This window comes from Mandrillus leucophaeus, unplaced genomic scaffold (assembly GCF_000951045.1).
Source record: "Mandrillus leucophaeus isolate KB7577 unplaced genomic scaffold, Mleu.le_1.0 Scaffold70, whole genome shotgun sequence".
NCBI lineage: Eukaryota > Metazoa > Chordata > Mammalia > Primates > Cercopithecidae > Mandrillus > Mandrillus leucophaeus.
This window is the reverse complement of record NW_012107586.1, coordinates 4,545,248-4,559,049: the sequence shown is the minus strand read 5'-3', so window position 1 is coordinate 4,559,049 and position 13,802 is coordinate 4,545,248. Positions and strand designations below refer to the sequence as shown.

The following is a 13,802-nucleotide window of genomic DNA, read 5'->3' as shown; positions in this document are numbered from 1 at the left end:
AAAAAAAAAAAAAGAAAAAGAAAAGAAAAACTTCCTGGTTCCTAGTGGTGTGGAAAAGGCAGATGGGAGGCATATATTAGTATTTGTAGAAATCTGAAAGTACTCAACCTCTTCCTAATTCAAACCAAGAAGATGCTGGAATCAGCTCTTGCTGACACAGCCAGTTTTGCGTATACGCTTCAGTTGAAAGGCTAAAGAAGGCATGGTCGACGTGGGGTACCCATATTATGAGCTCCTCACTCGTGTCGCTCAGCATTCAGCACCACCTTGGCGGAGCCCTGTCTGTCAGGCACCATTATGGTCTCTCTGAAGCTCAGCCTCACCCATGGGACCATGAACTCCTTGTGACCAGGAGTCCTGTTTCCCTCTTGGCATCCCCAGAGCCCAGCAAGATTTGCAGAAGGAGGTGTGAGATGGGAGGAAGGAAAGCAAACACTATCAAACATCCCCACTTTGTACCAAGTCCTGTGATAGGTGCTTTTGATCTATTTTCTCTTTTGAGTCTCCAAGAAACCCATATGAGCTAAGTATTGTTGTCCCCATTTAATGATTAGGTACCGGAAGCTCAGAGAAGGAAAGTGACTTGGCTAAGGGCACACAGTAAGTAAATGACAGCCGAGATTCATACAGAACTGAACCCTGTGTCAAAGCACAGTAGGTGCTTATAGAACACCTGGTGGGTGTTCAGTGAATGAATGACTCTTGGAGGCTTCTGACTCTCGGAGGGGCTGGAGCAGCGTCCCTACCTGGTACCTACAACAGACACACACAGACATATGCTACATGGCACCGAGCCCACCCCACACAGGGCAGAATGAATGCCTAGCTGGCGAGGGTGGTGGTTCCTTGGCACACAAACCCTCAAGGTGGCTGTGCAGAGTCAGGGTGACAAAGGGACATGGGTGGAAGTTGTCTGGGTCTCAGGGATACTCTGCAGGGAACAGACCCGCCAGACTGGCAGGAGGAGGACACTTGCACAGCCTGGGTCAGTCCTGACTGCTGGTCAGAGCGCAGTGTTGCCCAGGAGACTGTCCCTGGGCCAGGCAGGCAGGGGCGGGTGGAGCCATCAGCTTCTAAGTGGCAGACCTCTGGTGGCAGCACAGCCCACAGCTTCTTCCATGGAGACGGCACGGCAGCTCTGCCACAAGGTCCCACAGGTTGTCCACTGCTCCCTCCCCATGGACTGGCCCAGGAAGTGGGGGCACAGTATGCAAAGGAGTTGAGAGTCCAGGGTCCAGTCACAGAAAGGGGAAGGTTGTGGGCCAGGGAGTGTCCTGATGGCAGAGGGGCTATCTCCAGATCATCAGCTCTCAGTCTCTGAGCGCTGTCCTCATCTCAGACCCCCACCTCCTCCTTTGGTCTGGCCCTCCTTGTCTCTCTGCCTTAGCTCCAGGCCCACGCTGCTAGCCCTAGCGGGTGCATGTGGCTTCCCAAAGCCCCTCCCGGCCTTGGCTGACAGCTCCTAGACAGGACTATGTCTGTGCTGCACACAGACCCTCGGGTCCCCTCCCCCACCTTCCTTCTGGCCAGCCCCTGCCTGTCCTTCTCTGATCACCTCCCCTTTAGTGTTGGCCTGAACCCCGGCCCGGGTCTGTCTGCCTTGTTAGCCTCTGTTTCCTGATCTCAGTCTGTCTCTCAAGTCCTTCCCTATCCGCCTGGCCTGTCTGTCCCTGCCCCTGATTTGTTATCCACCCGGACTCTGTTTCTCTGCTCCTGCCCTCTGTTGACCTGTCCCCTCCCCTTGGCCTCTTTCTCTCCCATTGGCCTGGATGCCCCCTGGCCTTTTTGTCCCTTGCCCACTGCATTCTCTATCCTATTTGCTTCTTCTCTATCCATCCCTTAGTCTGGCTGTACGGTCTCAGCCTCTTGTCTTCCTACTAGACTTTTCCCTGGGCCTGAGGCTCCCTACCCTGACCTAACACATCAGGAACCCCTCTCCAGGTGCCCTCCGCCTCCTTCTCCAGCCCCTCTCTCTCAGGATCTGCCTGAGACAGTGATGAGGGGTTGGGAGAGAGCTGTCCAGAGCTTGCTCCTCCTGAGAGCGGTGGCTTCTCTCAGCCCTCGGAGCTCCATCCATTCACAGCTTCCATTTCTCCAGAAAACTCTCCCTGGCTGGCTTGCTCGCATCCTCCCTCCCTTGCAGAGCCCACAGGGTTAACCGGCAATTAGCGGGGCCAGGGCTCAGAGCTATGGCGGGGAGAGGGCCCTGGGCCTCCAGGAGATAAGAAGCAGCCAGGAGTTGCCGAGGCCAGGCTAATCCCAGAGCTAATCTTCGGCCTGGGCTTTATCTCCACTGCCTTCTGGGCATCCTGCCTCTGGTCCCGGCACCTCCCCGCCCTGACATTCTTCCATGGTGTCCCTTCCCCCAAATTCTATCAGCTCTCCCCTTGATGGGGTCCACCCCATGCCTCTCACTTAGGCACTCCCAGAATGAACTCTTCTGCCCCTAGGTCCAGAGTGGGCTAGTGGAAGGGGGTGCATCTTCATCTGCTCTGGACTGTGACCAGCACCCTGGGGTGGAACAGCTCCCAGGGCCTGGCTTTATTCAGGGGTGGCACAGTATCCAGGTTCAAAGCCTTTTCCTTCCCTATCCTTTCCAGGGGCAGAGAAAGGAAGATAGCACCAACCAAAATGCCTAGGGTGTCTGCACTGCTCAGAACTTCGAGATCACTCAGTACTTCGAGGTCACTCAGTCCAATCACTCATTGTACAGAGGCAGAAACAAGCCTAGAGATGGCAAGGTTCAGATCCAAGGGCATGCATGCAGAAAACAGGGGCAGATTCAGAAGTAGACCCCAGGTTCACAGGCCAACATCACCTCCCTGGGAGTCGGCAGGTCCTAGTTTCAGCCCTAGTTCCACCACTGACAGCCTGTGTGACTTACGTTAGTAAAGTGATTTATCAACTTCTCTGGGCCTCAGTTTCTTCATGTGTCAAGCAGAGACAGAAATCCCTGCTTATTTCACAGATTAGTTGTACATCTCAAAATAGTGGAAGTATGTGAAAGGCATTTGCAAAGTGCAGTCATATACATATACCAGTAATAAGGGTTTTGTAGAGACCAGCATGAACCAAGCTAGGGCAGAGACTGATCACTATGTGGTGCTGGAAATGGATACACAGAAGGCTCATAACATGAGGAAAGGGGCATATATTTTGTAGCCTGAAAGAACAGGGCTCAAATCCAGCCTCTCCCACCAACTTTGGACAAACAACCTCGGATGTGTGATTGAACCTTGCTGAGCCTCGGTTTGCTCATCTGTAGAAGGGGAATGGTAATTCCTCCTCCTAAAGTTAGATGAGAGGATTAGAGATCAATTCAGTGATTCCTGGCAGATGCTCAAGGGAGGGGTGAGGCCCTTTGGGGAATGGAGCTTCCTGCCAGGATGGTGCAGTCATTTTCATCTTGGATCCCCACTGGGCGCATCCTCACAGGGCATCAAGCACCTTGCAGGCTCTCTCTGCAATTTGGGAGTGGCTTAGAGGATGGAGCTCTGTCACAGCGAAATCCCCAGGCTCTGAGATACGCCTCTCCTACCGGATGGAAAGCCCAACCTAGTTTACATTCAGGCCTTACCCTTAGTTAAGTCTGTGGGATTCAGATTCAATCGATTACCCTCTCCGATCCTCCATTTTTCATCTGTAAAATGGGAATAACCACAGGCGCCCTTCAGAGGTGTTATGAGGAAAGACAGAATGCACGTAAATCATAGCAACCACTAACATTTACTTAGTACTTAGCTCTGTGCCAGGCACAGGTCTAAGTACTTTATATTGATTAACCCCTTAATCCTCACAAAACTCCTATACTGGCGGTAGTCCTATGGTTTTCATTTTACAGACAGGGTAACGGAGGTACAGACAGGATAAGGAAACTGACAGGGCAGGCAGTCTCGGCCTGGAGTCCACCCATAGCCACCGTGTGACATACACCTGGCACACAGTACCTACAAATAGTAGACACTCAAGAACTGGTGAGTGTTCAAACAACACTTATTCTCCAAACTTGTCCAACACTATTCATTGAGCCTGTGCTCAACAGTGTCAGGCACTGTGCTTTGCACTGGACATACAACAGAGAACAAAACAGACAGCTTCTGCCCTCAAGGAGTTTGCTGTCTGGCTGCAGAGACATTCATTCATTCAGAGTACTTACGGGCCAGGCGCGGTGGCTCACACTTGTAATCCTGGCACTTTAGGAGGCCAAGGTGGGAGGATCGATCGAGCCGAAGAATTTGAGACCAACCTAGGCAGCATAGCAAGACCTCATCTCTACAAATAATAATAAATTAGCTAGGCATGGTGGCTCACACATGTAGTCCCAGCTACTCAGGAGGCTGAGGTGGGAGGATCTCTTGAGCCCAGGAGGTTGAGGCTGCAGGGAGCCCCCGTGATGGCACCACTGCACTCCAGCTGGGCAACAGAGTGTGACCCTATCTCGAAAATAAAAAAGAAAAACAAAAAAAACAAAAAAAAAACAAAGTGCTTATGGGGCACTTACAACATAAACACCGTGAACTGCACCAGGCATGTTCACAAATCCACCAGTCACACAAATGGATAAATTATGACTAGTTGTGATCCTCGTTGTGATGGGGTGACCTAGCCAAGGCCACCAAGGTGGAACAGGAGCTCAATTTGGCTGGCAGGGTCAGGAAAAAACTTCTCTAAACAAGCCACCTGGCTCACCCAGGAGGGGCATCAGACCAGGCCACACTCAAGAAAGAGGAATACACAGCCGCCCTCAGCAGGCCTGGTTCTACACGTGCATACAGGGGCCCCCCACCTCCCCGCCTCCACTCCACTGCCACCCATGAGCTCTTCAGGGCCGCTTCCTCCCCACGGGGGATCTAGGAGGCAATGGCCGCGGTGTTTGTTCAAATGTAAATGTGTGAGCTGTGGTGGAAGGGACAGGGGAGCCCTAGGAGCCAGGGAGGGCTGGGGCTGTGGAAGAAGGCTGTGGTCCCCGGCGGGCGCCGCGCTTCCACGGGAGAGAACGGGAGGATGAAGGCCTCCGGGACCCAGGTTAACAGCCAAAACCGTTCCCCGGGCAGCGACCGCTTAGGCCTTACACCCTAGAAAGTCAATTTTTAATTGGTGAATTGGTAACTAAGTCCTTCCCTGACATTCCCGCCCCTCGATGCAAAGTTCCTGGTCGAGAGTTTTGCTTACACAGTGGAGCACACACCCACAACCAGGCGGGAGTTCAGGAGACAAGACAGAAGGAGGCGGCGAGGACGGTGGGTGGGTGGGTGTGCGCCCGCCAGGAGCCCTGGCCCCCCGCCCTCTCCCGCACACACAGTCTGGCCGCCCAGGCCTGGCCCACCCGCACCCAGAGGGCCGCCCCCCCCCCCCCTCCCGCGGGGCAGGCATCCATCACGGCGCCCGAGCGCCCTCCCTCCCATCTCCTCTGGGCTCCTTCGCTCTCCTCCCTGGGTCTGCCTCATTTGCATTCCCCCGGCTCCCGGCTCCTCAGCAAAGTGACCTCCGCACACAGCAGCGCCAGAGGCTTCCACCGCGGAGGGAGACACCGCTGTCCGCCCCCGCCGCGGCCGGAGAGGGGGCGACAGGGGCCGGGGTCCCAAGGAGACGGATGCGGAGCCGGGCCTGGCTGGCTGACCTGAAGCGGCTGAAAGGCCCGGGGCCGAGGGGCACTGAGGGACTCGGGTGCTCGGGTGGGATTTGAACCTGCGACCTCAGATCCCCAGCCAGGAGGGAGTGAGACATGGAGATTGGCACGAGGCCCGGGAGGCTGCGGCCAGAAACGGAACCCCTGCTGGGAACCTGGGGCTCCCCAACGTCCCGTTTCCTTCCCCTGTGAGCCCCCACTGGGGAGGGGCCGTCGCCCAGGGGTTCCCAGCTCTCCCGGGGGCCTGCCCAGCCCCCACCTCGCCCCCTGAGCCCGCCGAGCCGCCTCCCCTCCCCCCATTTGGTATTTACACCTTCCACACATTTGTAAGCTATTATCCTGTCCACGCTTAGTCACCGCTGAGCCAAGCGCCACGGATTTAGCTCCTTTAATCTTTCCTCCTAAATCAATCCTCCATTTCCCCTTAATCATCCCGTGGCTCCTCTCTGAACTCTTGCTGCCGCCTCGGCTGCTGCAGCCCGTGCCTATCTCTCTGGAACTGCTCCCCCTCCAACCCAACACCCACGGGTGTCCCAAGGGCATGGTGAGCATCTGAGGGGTGGGTTGGATTTCCAGCGCTGCCAGCCCCAGACTAGGAGCCAGGGGAAGAAGTGCAGACCCCTGCCCATCTCTTCCTGGAAAACACACCACTGAACCTTCCCATCTCCACTCTCAGGGTCTCTGCCCCTCTGTCCTCCTCCTGCCTTCCCACCCTCACTCATCCTTCTGAAGACCCTAAGTCTCCACCATGATTTGCAAAAAATCAAAAAACAAACAAACGTGGCAGATCTTCTCTCCTTGGCCCTCCTGCCCCCAGTGCTGGCCGTTCCCACCTCCTCTTCCCAGGTGCTCAAAGGAGGTGGGCTGCAGGGCCAGCCTGGAAGGGCAGGGAACACTTATAACTCAGCAGCCTGAGGCCGGCCTCTGTTCCCTCCTCCAGAGTGGCCGTCCATGTCTCCTGGACCACCTCAGGCTCTACCACCTTCACTTCCTCCCACCTCCCCATGGGACCCACTGACTCAGGGACTCAGTAGCTTGGGTCTTGACATTCCAATGCTCCCTGTAGTGCTCCCTGGGTGCCCCTGCCTCTCCATTCCTGATCCTTCCTGCCCCCTGCCTGGACCTAGCAGAGGCAGCCCTGTCGCCAGCCACAAGAGGGAGCAGATTCCTCCCAAGAAGCAGAAGGGCAGGGGTGGGGGTCCAGGAAGGAGTGGGGCAGGGGAGACAGAGAGAGGATCAGAGGGGGACAGGACGTGGGGCCATTTCTTCAAACGCTAATCAGCATCTTCCGGCAGTGTCTGAGAAGCTGAGCTGATAATGAGCCCAGCTCGGGGCTGATTCCTGATTAATGAAGAGGCCACGGGGCTGCTGAGTGGGGCTGGGTGGGGCATGTCCCTCACGGTCCTCCCACTGCCCTTGAAGACCAGCCCTCTGAGACAGTAACAGTCCCTGCCCTTCCCTGCCGGGCCACACCACTTACATCCCTTCCAACCACTCCACTGCCCAAACAGGCAGGCTGACCGCACCCCTCCAGGAGGGTCTGAGCCGCAGCTGGTGTGGGGTGGAAGGTGGAGAGGGTGGGTGCAATCTGAGGGGTTGGCAGCCCTCAGTATTTTTTAAATCAGTTACTGTTCTGTTAAAATAATCACGATTTGAAGCTGCTTTTGACACACTGGAAGACCCAGCCATCCTGGGCTCCTCACACAGGGCAACAGTTAGCTGGGGCTGAGGAGCAGCTGCGTCCTTCAAGACTAAGTGGTCTTCAGTTCTCCTCAGACCCCACCCTTCCCTACTGTATCCCCCCACCCCAACCTGACCTGCCTGGCTCCTGAGGGCAGCATCCGCCCTGAACCAGATGTTGAACTAAATGCGCTTAAGGCTCATGCTTCAGGAGAAGCTGGGACCACGGGGAATAGAGGGCTGGACAGGCTGGGGGAGTCAGAGGGACGCCTGTGCAGCAGATTAGAGGCTTGGACCCACCTCAGTGGACACCCCCTCCCTTCCACAGCCAACGGGGCAAGGGGCAGCCCTTGGAACCTCCAACCCAGTGGCAAAGGTGTGGAGTTGGGATGGAGTGTGGAGTAGCTCCTCCCAGGGCCAAGGGCAGGGGGTGGAAGGCAGAGACTGTCAGTATTGGCCTGACCACACGCTGGGAGGAGAAGGGGCTAAGGAGGTCGCTGGGACAGAAGGAGTGGATGCTGAGCAGCCCGAAACTGGGTCCTGTGACAGCCAGAGAGAGAGAGAGAGGGCTTTCATGCTGTTCTGTGCCTCAGAGCTGTCCTGGCTGGTGGTTGGGTGGGGCAGGGAGAAGAGAGGAGGGCAGGGAGGGGGACTGCCCAGCTGGAAGAGGCCTTGTCTAATTGTGCCTGATTAGTAGAGAGGAAGAGAACAGGGCGAGTGATTAATAGTCACGGCAGTCACCAGCGTGTGGGGAAGGAGGGTCGGGAGGGGGAGGGAGACCGGAGAGCCCAGAGGGGATGGAGATAGTGAGGCACCCACAGGGCCCCGGGCTCCTAGCCCTCCAGGGGCTGCCTGGACCCTTGAGGACCCTGAGGAGAGGGGCTGGCTCCTACCCATGCCTCCACAGGGCTTCTCCACCTCCCCCAGCCTCAAATTTCCAGACAGTAACATGGAAAAGACCAAGGTCATGTCCTGCACCTGGGAAGAAAGGCACCTTTGCTCACATGGTGTTTCCAGACACCCCACTGCTCCCAGCCCCCAGACACAGACCCTATCCTCAGCTCCATCTGAGATCGCAGCCCACAGAGTAGACGGCATGACTTCAAATCACAGCCGGCAGCTACCCCCTATATTCTGTGGTCCCAGTTGTAATCCCAGCCCTGCCCTACCCAGACAGTCTCATTCCTGGGGCCATTCAGAGCTGTGCTGTCCAGCGCGGCAGCCTATAGCCACGTGTGGCTCTTTGAATTAAAAATTCATTTTCTCTGTTGCACTAATCACATTTCAAGTGCTCAACGGCCACATGTGGCTAGTGACTACCATGTTGTACAAGCATAGGTGCACAGCGCGTCCATCACCACAGAATGTTCTATTGGCCAGCACTGATCTAGACAGTGTGTGCACGCTTCTGCACCTATGCACACGTGCATGCATATTTTGGAGGGCTGAATAGAATGGGAATGCTAGAACAGGGCAGAGGAGGGTGTGGGCCACAGGGTCAAAAGCGGGGGGATGACTAGGTAATGGAGAGTAATGAAGATGCCAGTACATGGGTCAGAAACCAGTAGGTGGTGCTGAGAACAGTCAGGTTAAAGATAGCCAGGAGTTGGGGTGGCGGCATTTATAACAGCTGACGCTTACACAGTGTATACGATGTGTGTGCCAGGTAGTGTGCTATAAGCTCTTTAGGAGCATCTCTTTAATCCTCACAGCAACCCCCAATTTTTAGGTTCTAATATCCTATTTAAAGAATACACAAACTGATGCTCACGAAGCTTTTTGGCTTCCCCACGGCCACACAGCTAAATGGGTGGAGCCGAGGTTCGAATCCTGGTGGTCCCCAGGTGAGAGGAGATGCGGAATTTTAGAGCCACCCTTGCATTTTACAGCTCAAGAAATGAAGCCTGGGGAGAAAGAGTGATTTCTGCCTTTTAGCAAGAGGGCAGGCTGAGAGCAGGCCGCAGTGGGGAAGGTAGAACTGGGGCTTGGAGGAAGGGGGTGTGGGTAGCAGATGGCGGCAGGAATCAGGGAGGAAGGGAGAGCTGTCTACAAGGCTGGGGGTGGGGGACATACAGGTGGTAGAATGGGTAGGAGTGAGATGGTATGAGACTGAGTGAGGAGGGGAGGGAGAAGAAGAGAGGAGCAGAGGTAACTAGCTGGAGCTAGCCATGGTGCAGAGCACTGCCTCCCAGGGCCCTCTCCTCTCTCCCCTCTTCCCTCTTCTCCTCTCCAAACTGTGCCCAGCCTGCCTCATCCCCTAGGTCTTCCCAGCTCTCCTCCACCCAGAACGGCCTCTCCCTCTCTGAACTCAGCCTCTTACTACCCATGCACCTCGTCTGGCAATTGATCCTGGCACCTTATGACACCACTTGCATGGCTGATTAACTCTTGCATGGTTGCTTAAGCTTCTGAGTATCCCTGTCCCCACTCTACCATGAGACTATAGGCTGCTTGAGGACAGGGACTGGGGACAGGGCTTCCCATCTTTGCTCTCCTCCACAGCTCTGAGCAGGGAGTCCAACACATAGTAGGCATGCAGAACTCCATGTTGATTGACTGACTGATTGGAAATGCATCAAGGGATATTAGGGAGCGTGGGGGGAGAGCGATTGCAGTGGTAACAGAAGCAAGAGCAGCAGCAGAGGGGACTGGGGGAGGGCACATTACCCGGAGTAAAAATAGGCTGGAAAATGTGACATTTATTAACTTGGATTCCGGAGGAAAGGTCACAGCAGAGTGGGGAGTGGGAAGGAAGAAACAGGGAAAGCAACAGAAAACACATAACAGCCCCTTGGTGAAGCCTGTCCCTGTCTCTGACCATCTCACCACTCATACCCCGGCAGGCTCCCCACCAACCAGCTCACATAGCCATCTCCCCACCATAGACCCCAAATCCCCATCATTGACTCCAGGTCCTCACCACAGAGCTGATTATGGACCTCATGTCCTTTTTGGAGACCCCATATCTTCATCTCCTTCCCCCTTCTCCAGCCTTTCCCCTGTAATACACCCCATCTTCCCCACTGCCATGGATCATGGGCCCCCTGCCCAACCTGTAATTCCAGACCCTGGTGAATCTGCAGCAGACTCAGCCCTTGAATGCCAGACCCAAGAGAGAGTTATGCTCAGTAGACAGGGGATGCAGTGTGTGCAGAAGGGTAGGAGGCTGGGCTGGAGACAGGGGAAATGGAAATCCCAAAGGGGAATTTCTGTCCCCCAGTGGTTGCTATGCCCTCTACCCCTCACTGTCCTGCACCAGGGCCAGAACCTCAGCCCACAGACTTCTACCATCCTCCTCTCTCCAGCCCCAGGGCACCAGAGGGCCTGTGGGAAATCCACCCACACTCCTCCGGGCCATCCCCAGGATTCCGGGGACTCACCAGCCTTGATCAGGGGATCCCTGTTCCTGTATCCTCCAGGCACCGCCTCCTAGCCTGGAGACCAAGCAGAGCCCTCTGCCTTCCTCCCCTTACTTCCTCACCCCCTCCAGCTCTTCCTCTCCTTTCCTCCCACCGAGGTCTCATCACCCTTCCCCTTTCCTGCCCACCCCCAGCTCCCGCTCAGGGACACAAAGACCCCATTGATTTCTGCCCCAACAGCACCTGCTGAGCCTGAGCTCTGCCCAGCCCCCAGTACGGACTGGTGAGGATTGAGGACAGCAGAGTCCTGTGGATCCCAAAGGCCACACTCACCCTCCATACCCCATATCCTCCTCCTCGGGGACTCTACCAACCCTGGCTTTGGGGAGCAGTGATTTTCCCTAGGAGAGGGGGTGTACAGCCGGACAACAGGCCAATACCCCTGACTCTTCTCCCTGCACAATGTTTCCCCTCCTGTCCCTCGGTTTCTACCTAACTCCCCTGCCCAATGGCAGGAGGCCCCAGACACTGCAGACATGGTGGGGGCCAGGAACCTTGTTGGCTGGAGCATGTTTCCTGGCGATCCTGAGGCAGCGGGTGAGTGAGAACCTGGTGGGGGTCCCTATCACTGGGGCTGGCTGCTGGAGGCTGGGCCGGAGTGGGCACCATGTTGACGCCAAACATTTGCATATGCACTGGGCAGCGGTAACAAGGATGAAACATACACGCACACAGACACACAACGCTGGGAGCAAACTGTGGACTGGGGACAAGCATCTCGAGCACCATGAATACTAGATACCCTGTGACTATGGGTGAATGGAGCCCTGACAGACAGCCGGCGTACAAGACACGCCCACCCCCCTCACATACCTGACTGTGGGAGGCGTGCATGGGAGAGCAGCCCAAGCTCACACCCCTCTCCTGGAGAGGGTGCGTGTGTTTGTGCTCACACATAGGTGAGAGATGGCGCCAGCAGTCTCCAAATGGGGAGCAGCAGTTGGGATAGATGGGGGGGTGTCATGAGAAGGGATGGCATCCACAGTGGGACCCTGTGCTTGGCAGCTAAGCGAGAGCTGGGAGCTAGAAATGGAGATGAGTAGCTCTCTGGGTGTGGGTGTGCAGGTGTGCATGTGAGTGTAGTGACAGGGACAGTGAGTGTGTGTGAGCAAGGGAGTGTGCAGGAAACTGTGTCCCCCAGCAGTGTGTGTGTGTGTGTGCGTGCATGTGTGCATGCACCCATGCTGGGGCAGCAGTGAGGGTGAGTTATGCACATAAGAGTGAACCAGTGATTCCCAGTGTAAGAGCCAAATCTGGGCATGGGAGCCGCTATAACAGGAGACAGAGGGGGACTGGCCCTCGGGAGGGCTGGAGGGCAGAATGAAAGAGGGATGTGTGAGGGAGTCTGTGAGGCGGGCATGTGAGAGACACAGAGATCCAGAAGAGACACTGGCACCTAGTGTCCTGAAGACGGGCTCTCTGCAGCCTGCCCACCAGGCCAGCTCCCCAGGAGGCCGCCTGGGGTCCTTCCCTAGATGGAGCCCCCCAAACCTCCCCTCCCCATCTCCTTCGTTTGGTGGGAAGAATCCAGTAGCCTCGGAAGAAAAAGGGAGCAAGAGAAAAGTGGGAGTCAGTTGGTCTGGCCTTGGGATGGTATGTCCCTTCCCTGCAAGCCAGCCAGCTCCAGGACACCTGGGCCCACCCCAGGAACCCCCACCCCAACTCCCAGACCTGGGCACTGCAGCAGCAGCAAGAAGAGTGCTACAAGAAGAGTAGCAGCAGGCGCCCCAGGGTAAGCCCTATGAGCGGCCACTGCTCCATGGCTGGGAAACCAGAGGGAGATGCCAGGCTTGGAGAGACACGAGGCCAGCCTCTGGTGGCGGAAGGAAGGGAAGCCCTGTTGAGGATGCCCCTGCACACCACTGCCACCACTCCTTCCCGCTCCCCAGCCTCCAGCCACCCCAGGCCAGGCAGCCCAGCTGGCAGAACTCACCACAGAGAAGTTGCTGGCGGAGCAGTGATGCCCACTGAAGTTGCAGCTCTTGAGCATGTCGGCGAGCTGGTGGCCAGTGCGGTTGAGGATGTCTACCATGTCAGGCTCCGGGTAGCGCAGGCCAGCGGCACGGTGCCCATCCCGGTCTTTGGGGGGCAGCCCTGTCAGATTGGCCAGGTGGAAGATGTCGGCATCGCTGAGTGCCGAATGCCGGAAGCGGTTGATATTGCAGAGGGTGACAGCCGGGAAGCCCGCCACTGGGGCTGGGGCAGCGGGGTCCATGGCCACCAGGTGAGGCCGGGTCAGGTAGCCCCGGGCCAGGCCAGCCGCCTGGTACAGGAAGGCAGCCAGCGAGGTGAGTAGGGCCAGTGCCCACAGGGTTCTGCGTAGTCCGTGGGGGCCTGGACCACAGGCCCGGCCCAGTCCATGCAGGGTGCTGGTGCTGGCAAAGGTGGCCAGGTCCCGGGGGGCTGCTGCCCCCCGAGCAGCCCCGAGGAGGCTCTGCTCATCCCCTGCCTCCTTCTCCTTGGGTTTCGCATCCTCCTCAGCAAATTTGATTTTGCACACAATCTCGATCGGCATCTGTCCCCGGCTGCTGGGACTGGCCAGAGCCTCCCTGCCCTGTCCCTCCCTAGCCAGCAGCCCTGGTGCCCTCCCGAGTGGCAGTAGTGGCAGCGGCTGCTCTTCTAAACTCAGGGCAAGCGGGAGGAGGACAGGGACAGGGTGGGGGCCCGAGGTGGGGGAGTCACTCCCACTCCCAGCAGCTCCGCAGCCCTGGTGCTGCCTCTGCCGCTGCTGCCTCTGCTGCCGCTTGTCTCTCTCCTCGATCGTCTCCTTGTGGCTTCCCTTATCAGCACCAGCACAGCTGTCAGCCCCTGCGTGTGTCCCTGCGAGCGAGCGAGCGAGTGAGCGAGGGAGCGAGCGCTGCTCCGCCACGCCGCGCAGCCCCAGCCGCTCCACTCAGCATGTGCTCCGGAGCCCACCCCGTGCTTAATAATTCAGGACATGTCAACAGCGTTTCACCGGCAGCACGGGCGTCAGGAGCCAGGCCAGGGGAGGGGGTAGTCCCCAGCCCAGGACAGAGATCCCGAGACTGGGGCTATCCCCCAAACTCCTGCTGCACCCTAGCCGCTCACTGGGT

At 57.1% G+C, this 13,802-nt stretch overlaps 1 protein-coding gene across 1 annotated transcript in view; it reads right to left on the bottom strand.

Moving 5' to 3' along the window:
- ASIC4 (acid sensing (proton gated) ion channel family member 4) overlaps positions 1-13,802 on the bottom strand; it is a 31,298-nt gene extending 17,496 nt beyond the window's left edge. Inside the window, 2 exon segments of the mRNA XM_011964671.1 lie at positions 12,662-13,564; positions 13,566-13,802. Of these exon segments, the coding sequence (XP_011820061.1) occupies positions 12,662-13,564; positions 13,566-13,628 (966 nt within the window). The 5' untranslated portion in view covers positions 13,629-13,802.